This window comes from Anguilla rostrata, chromosome 4, assembly GCF_018555375.3.
Source record: "Anguilla rostrata isolate EN2019 chromosome 4, ASM1855537v3, whole genome shotgun sequence".
NCBI lineage: Eukaryota > Metazoa > Chordata > Actinopteri > Anguilliformes > Anguillidae > Anguilla > Anguilla rostrata.
Window position 1 is genome coordinate 25,415,534 of NC_057936.1, and position 18,224 is coordinate 25,433,757.

Here is an 18,224-nt window from a genome sequence, read left to right on the forward strand (position 1 = left end):
CCCCGCTCAGCCGCGGCAGCAGGGCCAATCGCTAACGGCCCGCTCGGCCCCAAGCAAGCCGGGGCCCCGCCTCTCCGTCGGCCCTCCAGCTGAACCGCCTGGGCGGTTCCCGACCGGGGCGAGGCCGGCGACCGGGCGGATTATATGTGCGGAAGGGTAAGTTCATCTCCCCCGGGCGTTCGATCGGCCCCTCTGACCCCGCTCCGCGCTCGGAGTCGCCCGCGTCTCCAGAGTGATTCGCTCTCTCTCTCTCTCTCGGGCCGACGGGGGGTCGCAAATCAGACACTGGATTAAAAACAAACAGAGGTGTCCTGGGGTTGGGCCCGGCGGCGGATGCTAACAGGGGTTTCTGTAATGACATTCCCGTGGTAGCGGCGGCCCTTCTGAATCATGAAATCCCCCCCCTCTCTCGCAGGCCCCCGCACCCCCCGCCCTGCACCTCGACCCCCTCCTTGGGCTCCATGAATAGGAATCGTGGCCCGGGGGGGGGGGGCTTGGCCCACCCCGCTGTTTAAAATGCGCTCGGAGGCCGGCGGCGTGACTGATTCCGGCTCCGCTCACGAGGACGCGTTTATGCGCCGCGCGGCGAGGCTCCCGCCTCCCATCGGACCGTCAGACACGCGGCTCTACCCGTCCGGGGGGACCGCAGCCTCTCTCATCCGTTTCCATATTTATTCACCCGAGCCGGGACTGAGTTAGCAAAGAGAGAATGGAAAAAAAAACATCCTCAATACAAGCAGAAGCAGGGCGCAGCGATTTGCAGAACAGGCCCCTGAGAAGGGTCCTCCGGAAGGGTGCTCCGGAAGGGTGTTCCGGAAGGGTCCTCCGGAAGGGTCCTCCGGCAGGGTGCTCCGGGTCTCTTGCTGATGTGTGTGAGTGAACCCCCCCCCCCATCCCGTGGACAGCATGCGCAGCGGCCACGGGTTTTTAAAGGTTCATTTACCGCAGAGTCGTGCCCTTCCTATTGGCTTGCCGTGTTCTGACCTTCGCTTCTACGGGCCCCTACAACTGCCGATCAATTCAACCTTTTCTCTGCCAAAAAAACCAAAAAGACCCCGAACAATACTACGCAGATGGTACCAGGCAGGACAGGAGGCAAGGGTGCGCAACTTTGACCCCTTTGTTGGGAGATCCCATAAGCCCTTCCAGTCCTCCCGCTGTGCTGTAGTCCTCCATAATCTGAGCTGCAGTAGCATGCGTGTTGAATTCTTTCTTCACTCAAAAACTTATCTTGAGTCTCTTAGTCAAAATGTTGACCAATTACCAATCAATAAGTGATTTTGAGAAATAGGAAAAATATTCCCCCAACTGCAAAGTGGTAGTATACTGTCAGTATATGAATGTGAGACACTCCCAGCCCTGTACTTAGCAAATAAAACAGAGGCCTTGTTTGGCATCATTGTCCCCGATTGAGAGGCTTTATTTCCAGGTTCTGATTATCGGAAGGGAGAGACAGGACAGCACACCTGGCAAACGGTCTGGGAATTTTTACCACACTGCCCACCCATATCCGGGATCTCAGACTTCCTTTAAATGGGAATGAAAACAAAGACCAGTCTAGATCGTGGCACTTTGATGTCATGCTTTTTTTGGGTGTATACAGAAGATCAATGGCGGCGTGTACTACAGCTTGTCATGCTACAGAGACACAGTCAGTCTGGATCTGCCTGGAAGACCATGAGTCTGTCCCGAAATATGTCAGTGCTAAATAAATAAACCAGCAGGGAGGACATCTAAGAAGAAAAAAAAACCAGCAACAGCGAGATTGTTCCAGATACTCGATCCATGGCCGCCGCAGGAATCACAGGGAATATTCAAACCGGCTGAAGTGTTAATGTGAATAACAGGACTCAATAAGAATAAGTCCTCACACACAGAGAGCTGCCACTCACACGCCACCCCTTCCCGGCTCTCTCACCGTCGAACTGCAGGGGGAGGGGGGCGAGCGGAGCCGAGAGATGGCTCATCGTCGCTGCTTGTGAATATTTCCGCAAAAAAAAAAAAAGAAAGTAATTATCAGCGGGCTGAGCGGGGTCCAAAGCGGCGGGGCTTCGCCAGGAGGGCGAGCCGACGCCGCGGTTCAGAGCGCCCGCGCCCGCGAACAGAGCGGGGATGCTTGGCAGGCCCGCCGCTGGGAGCTCAGGGACGAGCGCGGAGCCCAATTACTGCAGGCTACGCTCGTACGGGACGCCAGGGTGCAGTTATCCAGACACTGCAGCCGGGCAGCTGTTCAAACCCCCGCCCCCCCTCCCCTCGGCCCCCCTCTGTGAAAGACCACCGGGGGCTGAGGCAACAAAGAAAGCCTCCGCGCTTAGCATCGCAGCCCCCGCTCCAGGTCGAAAACATCGCCTTCTCCGCTCTTTTTCTGCACTCTCGTACTTTCTCATGCCAAATCTACGTCTGCGTCTTTTCTTTCAGTCCTGAACCTAGAGCAGCAAGGAGGAGTCGCTGTGTGAAATAGCTTGGCAGGTCATGTAGGAGAGGCACAGTTTCAAGGCCAGGCTTGATACGTCTCGAGATACTATCTAGTTTCCAGGCAGACCGTGCGCTAGATACACTTCAGTGGTAGGAAAATGGCAAGCATTGTTGGGCTGAATGGCCTGTTCTCGTCATTATGTTATGCTACTGTATGTTATGTTATGCTACTGTATGTTATGTTATGTTATGCTATGTTATGTTATGCTATGCTATTCTATGTTATTCTAGGTTATCTTATGTTAGTTTAAGGGAGCTCATCCTGTTAAGATGCTGTTCTGGTGCAGAGACAGGCACCATGGTCACACCTGGACCGAGGCAATGGCGTCTGTGGCGGGAAGCCCCGCAGGACGACACACACTTGGATTTAGTGTCGCCCAGCGATGGGTTTCAGTCGGCTGTGATGACAGCCTCTCACCACATAGCAGCGACTGCGGCGTGATAAGAAGTGGCAACTGACTTTTCACACATTGGAGGAGACACATACTGCATCAATAGCTGAGGTTATGGCAATGACTGCTGAAAAAGAATTGCTGAAAGCACTAAGTTCTTAAAATTAGATTGGGAACAAACTGGGCATAAGAAGTACTTACCATGACCCAGCAAGTGGAACAGGAAGAGAGCAAGCAGAACCTGCAGTCCAGACACACAGCCTGCTCCCCACATCCTGGGCCTGAGAGAGAGAGACAGAGAGAGAGAGAGAGAGAGAGAGACTTCAATTCCCCATTACAGAACAGCAGAAATGTCCATCTTTCAGAGGTAGAAAATCCAAGAGTCAGAAAATAAAAGACCTGCCCATGTGTTTCAGTTCTACCTCCTGGCTGAAGATTTGTGATGATACGTAAATCCAGGCGATTGCAACAAAATACTGGGGAGGACTTTTACTTTCCAAACTTGGATTTTCCACCTCTGGCTACTACATCATACTCACCATTATTTTATACTGTCATACTCCAGACCTTTAAAAGAATCTGATTTCAGGGGGCAGGTCTTATAATTTGCTTACTACTAGGGCCCACTGTTTGCTCCCTGTGTAGAAGAAATCCCCTGGGTTTCTGGGAACTGCATGCTTTCATTGCACTAAATAAAATATAACTAAACACAATAAAACAAGCAAATGGTACATGAAAAAAATACTACAGCAGACAGCGGAGGCAGTGTTTTCTGGGAAATTATTACACCCAGTGCTAGTCTTCAAAAAAGCCAACCTCACACAGACTCACATGAATCACTCACAGAGAGGTAGTGTACAGAAAATGCACTTACAAGACGTTACAAAAATAAAAACAAGTCATTAAAATGTAAAAAAAGAACGAAAGGAGAAGCAATTTCGCGTTGCTTGTTCAGTAAAATGGCACGTCCCAGATTAAACCCTCGGCAATATACAACACCTAAAGGAGCGGCTTCGCCGAGCCTGCTCGCTCGTATTGAGCTGGAACACTCCGGAAGATCAGAAATCTCTCTCTGTGCGCGTGCGACTGCGTGAGAGAGCGACTGGGGGAGGGGAGCGAGAGAGAGAGAGAGAGAGAGAGAGAGAGAGAGAGAGAAAAAGCCAGGCAGGAGAGGGAGGAACGAGGGGAGAAAAATAAATGGAAAAGAAAGGAGGAGAAAGCGATATGTATACAGTAGAAAGCCGGGCACATCCGCTCAGGAGCCGGAGCGGACTCAGAGCAGGCGCATGAATAATGCACGGGGCCCCGGTTTGGAGGCCCCCGCGGGCCCCGGGCGAAACGCGAGGAGAGCGCAGCGGGATCGGACACGGACAGCCGGTGTCCGTTACAGCATCACAGCGCGCTCACGCCGACTCGGAGGCGGGGGGGGGAGGGGGGGGGGCAGGTCACGTCCGCGAAACGCCGAAAGCATACCTCTCGAAAAAATTCAGGATGCGGTCGACCGTTAATCGCTGTGTCCCGTGGACCGGAGCGGTCGCGCTCGGTTCCCGGTTCAGAGGGGCCCAACGGAGCGTGTCTCAGCGAAGAGAATCAACGACAGGGGCTTCCCTCAGCGCCCGGTTTTGCAAATCAAAACATTAAACAATAAACAGACTGCCTTTTGTGACCTTTTTCTTTTTTTACTGCTGTGCTTTCACGTGACGAACACGATTCAGTCACATATCAACACAGCTGCCGAAGATCCATGCTTCCTCTCCTCTGTGCGTCACCATTAAAGGCTACGCCTTCAGATGTCTGTTCTCTGTACCCCGGTTTCACTGCGCAGACCCTTCCCTGCGTCCTCGCCCCGCTATCTCTGTCCTTTGCCGGCCATCTCTCCCTCCTTCTCTCTCTTCATCTGCCCAGGATGGGCGGAATTGTTATTCTTCTTCCAAACGACCTCTCCACTGCCAGCCGCTAACCTCCATCAGGTCTCCAGTCGCGGCCGGAGGACTCAGGAGTCTATCTCGTAATTGTATCTGGGAGTCGGAGCCGCGCCGCTCTCACTGGTCCCAGCGTGAGGGCCAAAACTGACAAGCCGGGGCCGTCTCTCTTTGTCTCTATTTCTCCCTCCTCTGCTTTTTTCCTTTTCTCTCATTTTTGTCTCTTTATTTTAAGTCTCTCTCTCAAATACACAAGTGGAAATATACATCTGGACCCAAAAGCAGACATGCACATACACGCGCAAACACATGTACACATACACAGACACAGACACACACACACACAAGCACGCACGCAGACACACCTGCACACGTACGCACACACACACAACAGGTACATACGTTTCTTTAAAAAATGTACCCTCGTCTCACTAATAGACAAATCCATGCAGGTATCAGGATTCCTGAGTAACCCCCCCATCCCCACCTCACCCCCCCCACACACCCCCAACACCGTCAGAATCTCAACTGTCAGTTCACACGCGCTTCTCTGTACTAACGACATTCAGCATTCCCAGATTCCCCCTCACGTTTAGTCACAGCTTCACACCCCACACCCCTGTCACCCCTGCACCTGTCATTTACACCTACTTTCCAGAACAGTGCACAGCACAAGCATCATAACCTGAGCTCTGCAGAGTCCACACAGACTGTATAATGGCGTGTGGTGGGAGGCAGTGAGGAATCATAACACCTGGCAGTAACAGTCCTGTCCTGTGTTCAGAGACATCAGGTTAAAAGCAGGGGTCCCGTCCCCTGGCCCTAAAACACAAGCAAACAGTGTGCACTGACCTGGGATCGCGCTGTTTTCCACGGTACAATAAATCGCAAGGCCGACTTTGAGTTTCCTGAGCACTGACGTGTCAGCTTTGAGCACTTTCACTCAGCAATTCTAATTTATTTCCCCTGGATCATAAAAGGCTGCACAGATGAAAACAACATGCAATTGCCACTAAAAGCTCGCCCATCCAATCTGAGAGAGCACAATCTGTAGTGCTTTTACGATGAAGGAAATGTCAGGACGCATTTTAGGGACACAGGCGACGCACCGCGTTGTCAATTCCGCGTGAATCATCGGCATTGCGTTCCGCGAAGCGTGCCCGGGCCGGAGCGGGATGCGCGGAAAAGCGGGGGCTGCACCCGTCTACCGCCCCCCCCCCACCCCCCCAAACGGCATGAACTCACGGAGGGCGAGAGGAACCTGAATCTTAATGACCCGTAAACGTCCCGGCCTGCCGGTGTCACAGTTTGTGCGGGAGAGTTAAAGATGCTTTGATGCTCCGAGGCATTCTGTGACCCCCCCCGCCCCGCCCCCCCGACGCTCTGCGGCGCCAGTCCTCTCCGCCAGCCGCCATGTGCGCTAAAACACGCCGCTGGGGAGCCTTTGGCTTTTTACCGTCCAGAGTGCTGAATATGCACCTAATAAAGACCTTATTTTGGCACCTGAACAAAATGGCACAGTGACAAGGTCTGTGTGTGTGTGTGCGTCCGTGTGTCTGCGTGTGTGTGTGTGCCCGTGTGTATGTGTGTGTGTGTGTGCGTCCGTGTGCGTGCGTGCGCGTGCGTGTGCGTGCGCGTGTGTGTGTGTGTGTGTGCGTTCGTGTGTCTGCGTGTGTGTGTGTGTGTGTGCGTGCGCATGTCTGTGCGTGTGTGTGTGTGTGCGTGTGCGTGTCTGCGTGTGTGTGTGTGTGCGCGCGTGTGTATGTGTGTGCGTGTGTGTGTGCGTGCGTGCGTGCGTGTGTGCGTGTGCGTGTGCGCATGTGGGTGCGTGTGTGTGTGCGTGCGTGTGTGTGTGTGCGCGCGTGTGTATGTGTGTGCGTGCGTGCGTGTGTGTGTGTGTGTGTGTGTGCGTAAGTGTGTGTGCATGTGTGCGTGTGTGAGAGAGAGAGCCGGCGCATCTGTCCGCGCGCGGTCGCGTTCGGGCGTGAGCGCCTCGCCGAGGACGGGGACAATTAAAGGAGGAGGCGAGGCTCTCTGACACAGTAGCGCCGCGGCGCTGAAAGGAGCTGTCCATTACGGCGCAGCGGATTGCATTAGCGCCGCCGCGTCTCCCTCTGTCCACTGCTCCGCTCCCATCAGCCGCAGAGCTCGCGTAATGCAGGGGGGTGTGAGCCGGGGGCAGACGGCGGGGCCGTTTCTGTCTGTCTGCGCTGCATTCCTGTTCTGTCCCTCCATCAGACGCGCGGTACAAAGGCTGCTTTGATCTGCCCGCCCCTCCCCCCTCCTCCATCGCCACGCACCCGGTCGGAAAACAGTTTTGATAAGGGAGAGGGCTTTCGCTCTGCTGCTGAACTACCCAGGCTCCGCGTTGCCGGCTACCTCCGAGCTGGCATATTACTCACACGGCCGAGAAATAAAAACAGCCTTTGACATGTTTCCTATTCATAAAAGCGGCTCTTGTGTGCGGCTCTTGTGTGAGGCTCTTGAGTGAGGTGTGTTTGGCACTCAAAGCCCGGCTGCAGGTAGAAACGTGCTCGTCTTGGAGGACAGAAAAATACTGTCTGAATCTGGCCACTGGAAGGGGGGGCAGTGTTTCGTTGAGGGGGGGTTAGTTCTGTGTTCAAAAGGTGAAAGCCGTGTTGCACTTCATAAAAACAGCGATGGAAAGCTTATTTTGTGGTCACTGGCTGGCTGGCAAGGCAACCCTATTCCCTACCAGTTTTTTAATTAGTGTAGAGTGCACACACACACACACACAGACCTACGCACACACATACACATGCACACACACACATACACACACACACACACACAACCTGCACACATACATGCACACACGCACGCATGCGCGCACACGTGCACACATACACGCACACACACACGCACACACAGACGTACACACACACACATACAGAGACACACAGTTGCTCCTAATATACACTGCTGAATAAATGCTATAAAAATGTTGAAATTGTTATTGAGCACACGGGGGAATCTTATTTCAGTCTTCCTGGGGGAATATAAATGAGGGGATGGAGTGAAGCTGAAGTGAATGAAAATGCTCCCTGTACATTGTGCGCCATCAGAAAACTAAAATCAATTTCAAAACTTTCTGCCTCTTTCAAAAGAACAGGTTCTCACAGAAAAAAAGAGAAGAAAATGACTCTCATTCTCTGCCCGGCGCCTCAGATAAGCACTCTGTCACAGCCCGCCTCGGCCGGACCTGGTGAGATAAACACAGATTTCTCCAAGTGAAGAGCGATGGTGGGGGAGCCGTTAGCATTAGCAGCCTGTGAGAGCACTTCACAGCTGGCGTAACAGGCTTCCCAGCTCAGAAAGCATACATGGAGACTGCATGAGAAGCCAGGTGTCTGACGGGGGGAGAGGGGGCCACGTCGCGCGTGTGCCTACAAAGACGGGCCAGAAATTCCAAGAGGATGCCCGAACCGCCCCTGGGCGTGTAAGCAAGGGCTGCCCTGGGGGGTGGGGGGCGGGGGGCGGGGGGGGGGCGGAGGACACATAGTACAAAAGCAATGTTTGTAACCACAGTGAGCAGTCCATGTCATCACTTAATTATCCTCCGGTCTCCTGAGCCCCAGAAACCATATTTCAGCCGTGTGTTTCCACAGCGGGGCCCAGGCACGCGGAAGTCCCGCGGCACGGAGGGGGTTATAAATTGAGCCACGGCGGAAGCAGTTAAGACCCCCCAGTTAATCAATGTTCCCCACCTGGCAGCTTTGATTCATGGTCCAGTAATGCCAGGCCCTATATGGGGTGGAGCGCTGTTCCACCTAGCTAAGCTAGGATGACAGAATAATTATTTGGGAAAATTATGCTCCCCCCCCCCCCCCTCCCCAATTTTCAAGAGAATCTGATGTCAGAGAGGTTTTCCTATTGTGGGTGGCACTCGTAATGTAAGCCAACCAGGAACAAGTAATAGAAAAGCCCATGCTTACATGTGACATCCAGGATTATGTAACTGTAGAGTAGGAAAAGAAAAGTGAACTATGAATCAAGGCTGGCCTGCAATGATGCATTTTCATATGCACGATAGTGTCAGGGGATTCAAATAAATGTATTTATTGCTCTGTGAGTGAAAAACACGAACCAGCTCCCTTAGCGAGTCAGACCATCTGCTCAGTCAACACATGAAGCTGCCCTTTGTTTACTGTGCATTGGAAGCTTCTACAACATATATTCCATTTCAGTTAAATTCGATTTTATGCGTTGTGGTGCCAGAAAGGGAGCTGGGGCATTGTCCACCAGGGGGCAGCACCAGCACCAAACATAGGCATACCCACTGCAATGCATTGTAATCACTGCAGCTGTGGCGCATTACCTGACCACCAGGCCTAATAAAAGGCCTGGTCCACAGGCCTAAAGGGTGACAGCTTTTACGAGAGTGGTGTGACAGACACGTGCTGCGTGTTTGGTGTAGAAATCTGTTAGGTTGTCATTTTTGCCCAATGAAAGGTGGAAAGCCAAACATTTTTGTTGCTTTTCCTGCCTGTTCACCACGTGATCAGTGGCCACCCCAGGCCTGCATCACAGTGTATAGATTTTTTTTTTACAGGGACACTGTCGCAAAGATGCTCTGACAGTGATAAGAAAAAACTCCTGGGAAGAAATCTCGGGAAGCGCCCGACTATAGATTGGGAGCCCATTCTCAGTGGGCCGACTCAGTTCCTTTACGTATTCAGTTACTGCCTATGGATTCATTGCAAGGTCAAAGCTTATAAAATGGAGGAAGAAATTAGAGGACAGAAGAGAAAAAAATATTTTCCAGATGTGAGGCTCACGCTTCTTTAGGGCACTGAAAACAGATGGAACATTCTGGTAGAATATGGAATTACCATCTTGTCTAATACAGATTAAGATCTGTACTCCAATATTCATTTTAAAGATCCACATTAAATTGCAGTCACATTACTTAAAGCCCACATTAATTAAAATTGTACCAATAAATCTAACATCAAATCTTGTTCATTGTGTGCCGCGATGAAGCTTGATTCATCACACAAAACGTTAATTAATTAATGATTCTGTCCAGTTTACACATTAAATAAAAAACCATAATGAAAACGAAAATGATAATTTACCCAACGTCTGGAAAACTATGGGATAGCCGTGTAATAATGTTATTTAAATAAAGACAAAGGATAGTTAAACTGGGGGTAATGAACACAAATGAATATTTAAAACTTCACTTAAAGGGTACAGGATAGTAAATGAACATCATCCCTCTTCAGAGCCTCTTTCATCTTCTTAATCAGAAATTACTGATGGTTTTAGAGAGAGGGTGTATTTGTAAAAGAGCTACTTACCCAATGCCTTAATGCACAAACTCTGCACTGCTTGTATAGAGAGGTTACCAATCTCACCAACCATTATAAAGCACTGCAGCCCTGGAGCACATAACAAATCAGTGCAAAGAGGCAAATTAAATGCAGGAACACGCAGGTCCACCGGAAACAAAACTGGCTGGTGGTCCAGCCGCTCCCCTCATCTTTATGCACTCACGTTTCCATGTGTAGCCGTTTGTCCTGTTTAAATTACCCGAGTACAAAAGAAGAGTCTGCACACTGTATGTATATGTTCCAGAGTAACGCAAAACCGATTAACGTAAGTAAGGTTTCGAGCCTAATGGCTTATCATCGGACTTCATAACCGGCTCAAAATGTTGCTTTCTGGGAAATTTGCGTTATTCGTGAGCATATGCTCTGTGACTCTACCCTTTTTTCCAGTTTGCCACCTGTCTCACAGGCACCTGTCTCACAGGCACCTGTCTTTCAGGCTAAACCATTGCAAAGCTCAATCGGCAGACTATAGGTTGGAAGGCAGGGGTGTGTATCCAATGGGGTGGCCGGAGGTGGCACTGACCACCTCTGGAATTTGATTGGCCACCCCAGGTGCTACCCCTATTTTCCCACCTAAAACAGTGCATTATCATTGGCTAATATAACTGTTAGTATACCCCCCCCCACCCCTGGTGGAAGGAAGCAGTTGTCAGCCGTTGGTGCTACAGAGGATGGGACAGGCCTACGACTGCAGCTGTAATGGGAGCTTCATTATGCACAACGAGGGAAATGAATAGCCTGCTGAGGCTAAACGCCAAGACCCCGAGCCAAGGAGACTAATCACACTCCAATCGCTTCTTCAGGGGATGATGGCACATTTTTTCGGGGTCGATTTCATGCTCAACCTAACATCTCCTAACTGCTGCATAACAACAAAAAAGTACAGAGTAAGTACGTAAACAAAATAACTTAGGGTCCCCTATGGTATGATGCAATGGATGTACCGAGCAACAGAGCCCTCCCCTCAGTCCGGCGCCTGACCTTTCAGGGGCAATCAAAGGGAACCAGACAGGCATGCAGTCATGCAAAACACCGATGAATGGCCTGGTTCAGGGGGACCAGCAACACGTAACTCAGCCTGAGTGCTATAAACCTGCAGAAACCAAGCCTGGCGCCCCTGTGATCCCAGACAGCCAAGCATCTCTTACCAGCCTCGATCATTACGACAGAGTCAACACGGCCTCGCGGAGGGCAAACAAACGAACCGCGAGCCGCCTCGGCCGCATTAGCCGTCACACGGCCTCGGGCGGGGACGGACGTGTTCGGCTGCGTCTGCAGCCATGTTCCAGGCTCCAATCAGCCGCCTGACCCCTTTCCAAACACACAGGAGGTGTCAGGGCCTGAAAGGAGGAAGACGGAACTCCCACAAGGCTGACGATCGCTCGGCTACGCTTTATTAATCAAGACCAGCAATCTGTTCTGGACGCCGCCCCGGGAGCCGGCACTAAAAAACCACCTCGTCCCCTCGCCGCGGCCTTGGACGGGACATTATCGCCTCCCCGGCCAGCAATAAAAATGATCACAGTGACTTTGGGAAACAGGAACAGTGACTGGTTAATTGCGTACATCACCCCCCCATCCGTACTCCCAGCAGAGGCATCGGTGTCTTTGCAAGGGCGGTTAACGGAGAGCCTGAAATACAGCGCGTGCGGCTGAGGAGACGGGCGAATCCATCCAGACGCTCGCGGTGGACGATCTGAAACGGCTCCTTTCAACTAGCAAAAAAAAAAAACGAAAAACGTGGGAGGAAGAGAGGGAGGAAGTTAAAAACACGGCGCGAGAGAGAGAGGCCGGCGGAGCGGGAGCCGGTGTCAGCAGCTCGCCGACGTGCCGAGTTTGTCAATCCGGAGAGATGACAGAGTGCACCAGGAGCTGTGTTTTAATAAGACTTAACTTTCCCATTGTTTCATCTCCCGGGAACCAGAGTCTGATAATGTGTTTCCTGCGCTCAAAGGCAGCCGTGTTTTAATAATGCCATAAATCACAATTACCAGCGGAGAGCACGCCAGGGTTGCAGCTATGCTGTAGATACGCTTGCTCCGGAGGGGAGGGGTGCGGTGGGGGGTTCCGGAGAAGCACCTAACCGTGTGATTGCGGTGCTGCCCCGCACGCAGACCTGACGCGGACATAACAAACCGCCATTTCTGCCCCCACTCCCGGTCTCCCGTCTCCTTTACGAAAACACACCTCATTAAATCCTCTCGCAGCACACACTCCAACAGGGCAGAAATATACTGCCTTCCAGCAGCCCGCGCACTTGAAACAATGCATAAATAAGTAACCAACGGACAAATTAATTAATGAAATAAGGAACTGAATACATGAATGAATGAATAAATAAATAAATAAATAATGCACGCTGCTACACACGCCAGGTGCGATCTGCCTCCGTCGATGGAAAACCGAGAAAGCGCGTCTCATAAAAATCTCACGGGCAGCGACTGGCAGACGCTGCCGTCTACCTGAAACGAAGGGAACCCGGCCCCTCCAGATCCTCCTCTACCTCACAGGGGTGGACACAAACAGATGGGGAGGAGGGAACAGACCTACCAGAGTTATGCCTTTGACAATGGGACAAACACAATGAAGGAGCCCGTCTTCCAAAATGTCTCCCAGACGCTGCTCAACACCTGTTCTGCAGACTCGCTGCGGAAGCGCCCGACCGCTCAGCGGCCCGCCCGTCCTCCGCAGAAATCCGCCTGATCTCACACCGCCAGAGCAGAGAGAAATGAAAGAGTTCTACGCCGCCCATCAGCATCAAATATTGATTAACAGTTTCCAAGAACTGACTGTGTGGTTTTCACGTGGGACTCCATCATGTCACAATATTATAAAAAGACTACAGGAAGCAAATATGTACGTGGGTTGACGGCTAGTCTTTCATTTTAGATTATTAAAGATCTCCGCAATTTGATGCAATAAGCTGAGCCTAATTTTTCTGTGCTAACCAGGGGGATATTCCTCCCATTAATGTAATACAGACCCTAAGAGATTTGGATGTTAAAAAAACAATGGCTAATAATGACCGGGGGTGTGGGTTCACACTGAAAGGGACCAGGAAGAGCAAGAGGCAGGGAAAGCAGGAGTAAAATGGCTGCCAAATGATAGCACCTAGGAAGCAGAGAATGAGTGATAAGAGGAAGTGGGCTAATGGCAGGATGATGTAATGTACAACCGTCACGGAGGAGCTCAGAGGACACTGGGGAAATGTCAAAAGGGACCTATTGCAAAGAAAAGGTGATGCAAAAAAACAGAGGTAACACTGGATGAGTTTTATTGTTGAGAGTTGAGAGCTATTGTTATTGTTGTTGCTGCTGTTTGTTATTTTAAATATACTCTTCCTATGGTTAATTTCTGTTACGCTTTGGCGATATGTATTTTAAATATGCCATTCCAATAAAGCATTTGAATTTGAAATTTGAGAGAGAGAGAGAGAGAGAGAGAGAGAGAGAGAGAGAGAGAGAGAGAGAGAGAGAGAGAGAGAGAGAGAGAGAGAGAGAGAGAGAGAGAGAGAGAGAGAGAGAGAGAGAGAGAGAGAGAGAGAGAGAGAGAGAGAGAAACTCCATTCTGGAAAATTTCTTCACCAGCTCTGTATGAGCTAATGTAACAACAATCACACTTAAGGCACTTAATGAGTCATGAAATTCTGCAGATGTTTCAGGTGGCAGAGGGGAAATGTTGGTTGGGCAAACTGGCATGGAGGCAGCAGACATGCAAGGACAGCCTGAACAGGTATGACAGCGACAGAGTGAAAAAAGGCCCTTACTTACATGCTGCTTGGACCCCTATGACGAAGGGAAAATGGACAATCCCAGCTTTATCGATTTGGCGGTACGGCTTCATTTGGCAAAAACAGGATTTATGATTCCCCCGCTCTCATCCTCTCTCACGCTTTGCTTCTAATTCACGCCGGCAACAAGGGCCCTACCTGTACATTCCTGCTTGTGAACATCTGGTGTTGAAACAGATTAACAACATAAACAAACGCTGCTATTTCTGTTCCTGGTTTGGAGTACGATTTGAGAGCAGCCGCCAAAGTCTTTCAGGAGCAGCCAAATGAAATTGTGTAAGATTCTTACATTCTATTTTTACTTCTTACAAGTTCTTTTCTTCATGAAATATGTCTGCAAACCTAAAGGCCTGAGGACAGTACTTCTATCTGATACGTTTTACTTAGATGCTCCAAAGAGCATATCTGCGTTCACTGCTTGGAATACCCTCACTCTTCCACATACACAAATTTGATGACCTTCCAATTACCTTGAAATTGTGTGACACATTGGACTGTGGGAAAAAAAACCCAGTTTCTGCAAAGTATAACCTGTGAACCTTGACTTGGATTGTATGGCATTTCCTGTCAACACAGAACAACCTGATGCACTGGTGAATATCAAGTCTTACAGAGCACATATGGCACCAAATTGGCCTCATTTGCACTCTTTGAGTTGATTTAACACTGAACCATTTACTGTGCATTGGCTAAACTGGGTTAGTTGTGCCAGTGTGAAAAATAGGGGTGTGCATTTCTAGCACTTTCGCATACCTAAATGACTAGCTTCACTGACTTCATTTACAAGGTTTATCCACTTGTACACAGTATTTGTGAGCCACAGTTGACCAGGTGAAGACAAACATGGCTGAAACTTTGTTGGCTGTTCTCAGTAAAATAGCATATCGGTTTGATCATTGTAGTCCAAGCACAAAAGCAATACATATATTTTTTCCATGCACCTGAGATGAAAGCTTGGATGAAGCTTCCTTGTCCTGGGGTCAAGTTTACTGACTGTTCATTGGAAAAGGCCTCACAGGAGAATCCGAACAGATTGAGGATTCCACACTCGACAGAACTGCCTACGTGACTCTTCATCAAATGAACCCGTCTGTTTCTCTTCCCTGTTGCCACACTCCGGACACGGCCCAGCCCAGGGGTCACCCAGACATCGTACCCCTTCTTCCACTGGCGACTGCGCGCCACGCAGAGCATACAAAGCGGACCACCCTGGCCGAGAAAATCAAAGGCGGTGATGGAGTGAGAAGGGAGGAGTGCGCGTCTGCCTCTTCTTTTCTCTCTCCTCTCTGAGAGACAAACGGCGGCCTATTACTCCGGCGTACACCGAAGAGTCCACTAATGCTGATTGCTCATTTCCCTTTCAGAGTCTGACTGAGTGGGAACCACTTAGCCAAGCACAGTCAGACGCAGAAGCCTCCATCTCACCCGCACCAGCAGCCAGGATATTTACGCAGAATCCTCTTTTTCTTCATTTTCACCCTCTTCCACCGGCCTCCCTCCCCCTAAACTCACTACACTGATCATTTATTTACCACCCCCTCTTTCCCCTCCCTCTCCAAACCCTCAGCTCGTAATGTCTGCGAGGAGCTGGTTAATTGGCCTTATGCATAGTTCAAATGATGCTGTGAATTAATTAGTGACAAAACTCAGATGCGATCCCGGAATCCTCATCATTTTCCCCGACACGCTGGGCTTTGAGGGAAGTAAGATGGTGGGAGGGGGAGAAAATCTGTTTCCACATGACAGGGATCTCACCAGCTCGGTGAGGTAGCGGGAGGAGATGCAAGGCCTGCTTCAGCTCTGTGATGTACGTGAGAATCTCTTCTCCACATCCCACAAACGGCGCGCTCACAAAAAGGCTTCATATCCCTATGTGTCACTTTAGCGAAAGTGTGACGTTTATGAAGCAGAAGACATTCAGAGTCACACACCAGCGCCCTGGCACCTGAGTACTATATAACACACCCTCTCCCACAATTGTTTTTTAATTTCTGTACTTCGCGCAGACACATAAATATAAATAATTGTAATGGAGAATGATGATGAAGAAATCAATATGCACCACATATGGGATAATGCAAAGTGACAAAGGTGTCAAAGATGGTTCAGTTTTCTGCAGAACTGTAAATGGATATTAAACTTTTCTGAACCTGAATTCATTTCATTTCCAGAGGTCTCCCTCGCTTCAGTTAGCCTAATCGAAAGAATTCACGTCTCCCGGATTACCACGAGGAAATAATATCGCGCCCTGATGTTGAAAGCACGGCCTGATCTGTGGTTTATTCCCCGGAATAAAGTAAAACGCTTACGTTGGAAGGCATTGAAGACATGGACATTAGCCATTTCTAATTCTTGTATTAATGGGCTGATTTAGGTGCTGCATTTCTTATCTGAGGGAATACGCCTCTCTCCTCTGCGTTTCATTCTTCTTATCTAATCCTCGAAAGTGCTTATTATATGAGGGGCTCTGAATTACACGGCATTTCTTAATGTTTCGTCTTCCCTCGCAACTCAGATAAGTGTGATCGATTAACCAATTGCATAGAAGTTGGATCTGGAGCGCTCGGTCGGATCTCTCTATGTGGTACTAGCAGAGGAGTGTGGCGTCACATTTCAGTCATGATCCCTGAAGCTCGTCGTCGTCCCCCCGCCTAATTAAAGCATTATGCTGCGGTGGAGCGGGAGCACGCACGCACACCTGGATCAAAACGAAGGATTATTAATTACGACTGGAATCTTCATCCATATTAATGCGGCAATCTGCCTCCGCGAGCAGTTTGCGTAGAGGAGACGTGCCTTCATTCTTTGTGTGTTTAATTAATGTACCTCTGCCCGTTTGTTATTTAACCACATATCTTTGATGCCTTTTTTTAATTTATTTTTGGAGGCGAGTGTGAATTATTTTTGTAGCTGCGAACGTTAAACATCTCAGCGCGTAGGATAAGTCCGTGACAGACGGCGGCGCAGTATCTCATCTCGATGTTTTGGAGACCATGAATCTGACAGCTTCACTGTTCCCCCCGTCCATCTTACAAACGGAAAGGGGGAGCGGGGTGTCACGAGTTAAGGCAACATTTCCCCTTATCTTCTGCGGCATGCTGATCAGATGCAGAGATACGGGCCCGGCTGCCGTGGCTGCAGGAGAGCCGACCGCCGGTCTCTGTGCTACAGGCGCAGGATATAAGGAAGCAGACGCGTCATTGATCTCAGCTGACGACTCTGATTGCATTGTGCAGCCGTGTTCTCTCTGGAGCTGGTCTGAGGGGGGGTGTGTGTGGAGGGTTGGGGTGGGGGGGTTACAGTGTCAGGACTCGGGGTCTCAGCTGAACCAGGCCTTCTGTACCTCAGCCAGCGTGTCTCTTCCCCGCCTCCCTCGGGCACCTGCCCTATGAGGACTGAGCGAGCAATCAAACCCCGCAGCACTGCATCTCACACTCTCAAAAGGCTTGTCCATCTGCTGAGAGCCAATCAATGTTGCTTCTGTTGGTTTAAAAAACCCCTCAATTCAGCACAGAGAGAAAGAGTGCTATGAACAAATTCTCGCGTCCCTCCTATGCAATGCGCACTGTCAATGATTTACTGAACGAATGCAAAAAACCTGCAGTGTAATTTAAAAAAATGGGAGCCTCATTCTCACTCAGATGGTGTGAAATACACACGTATACCACAGATAAGACTGCAATGAGACACCAGTGGGAGTTACACATCAATGCCAGATATAAACATAAATACTGCATGTGGATTTTAAGTTAATTATTTACACTGTGTTCTTTGGCAATGTATCTATCCAGAGCGACATACTCTGTTCACAGCTTACTGATTTTATATAATATACACTTACATGGCTGGATACTCACAGCACTGAAGCAATATGTATCTAGTGAAAAGTAATTTTCCCTAGAGGACAAACCAACTTAGTTTCGAGTTAGAAATTCTCTAGCCATTCTATTATACTGTCATTATGATTCTGGTTTCCTTTTTGTCAAGTGCTTCAATTATCCATACAGGATGTAGTCCTTTCAATATTAATAAAAAACTTTTCATATTCAAGGAACCTGACTCAGCTTGAATCAAACTCAACCTTTTCAATTTCATATAATTAATGAAATGCATATGACCTTATAAGTTTTTTTTTCATTTCAATCTAATTAAATCTAATTATTTGGGCTTATTTCTGGAAGAATGGCCATTGTGCTATCAAAATCCTCAGAGTCGATTGGACAAGATTCCTTTGTTTTGTTCTTCATTGGTCACAGAAAACTCCCAAACACGTCTCGTCTGGGAAGCA

The 18,224-nt window shown here is 49.6% G+C and overlaps 1 protein-coding gene across 3 annotated transcripts in view; it reads right to left on the reverse strand.

Moving 5' to 3' along the window:
- ncanb (neurocan b) overlaps positions 1–18,224 on the reverse strand; it is a 136,226-nt gene that overhangs the window by 71,973 nt on the left and 46,029 nt on the right. For all 3 annotated transcript variants that reach the window (XM_064331757.1, XM_064331759.1, XM_064331758.1), the window contains one exon: positions 3,069–3,148. In XM_064331757.1, coding sequence (XP_064187827.1) covers positions 3,069–3,148 — 80 coding nt within the window. The remainder of the gene's footprint in view (positions 1–3,068; positions 3,149–18,224) is intronic.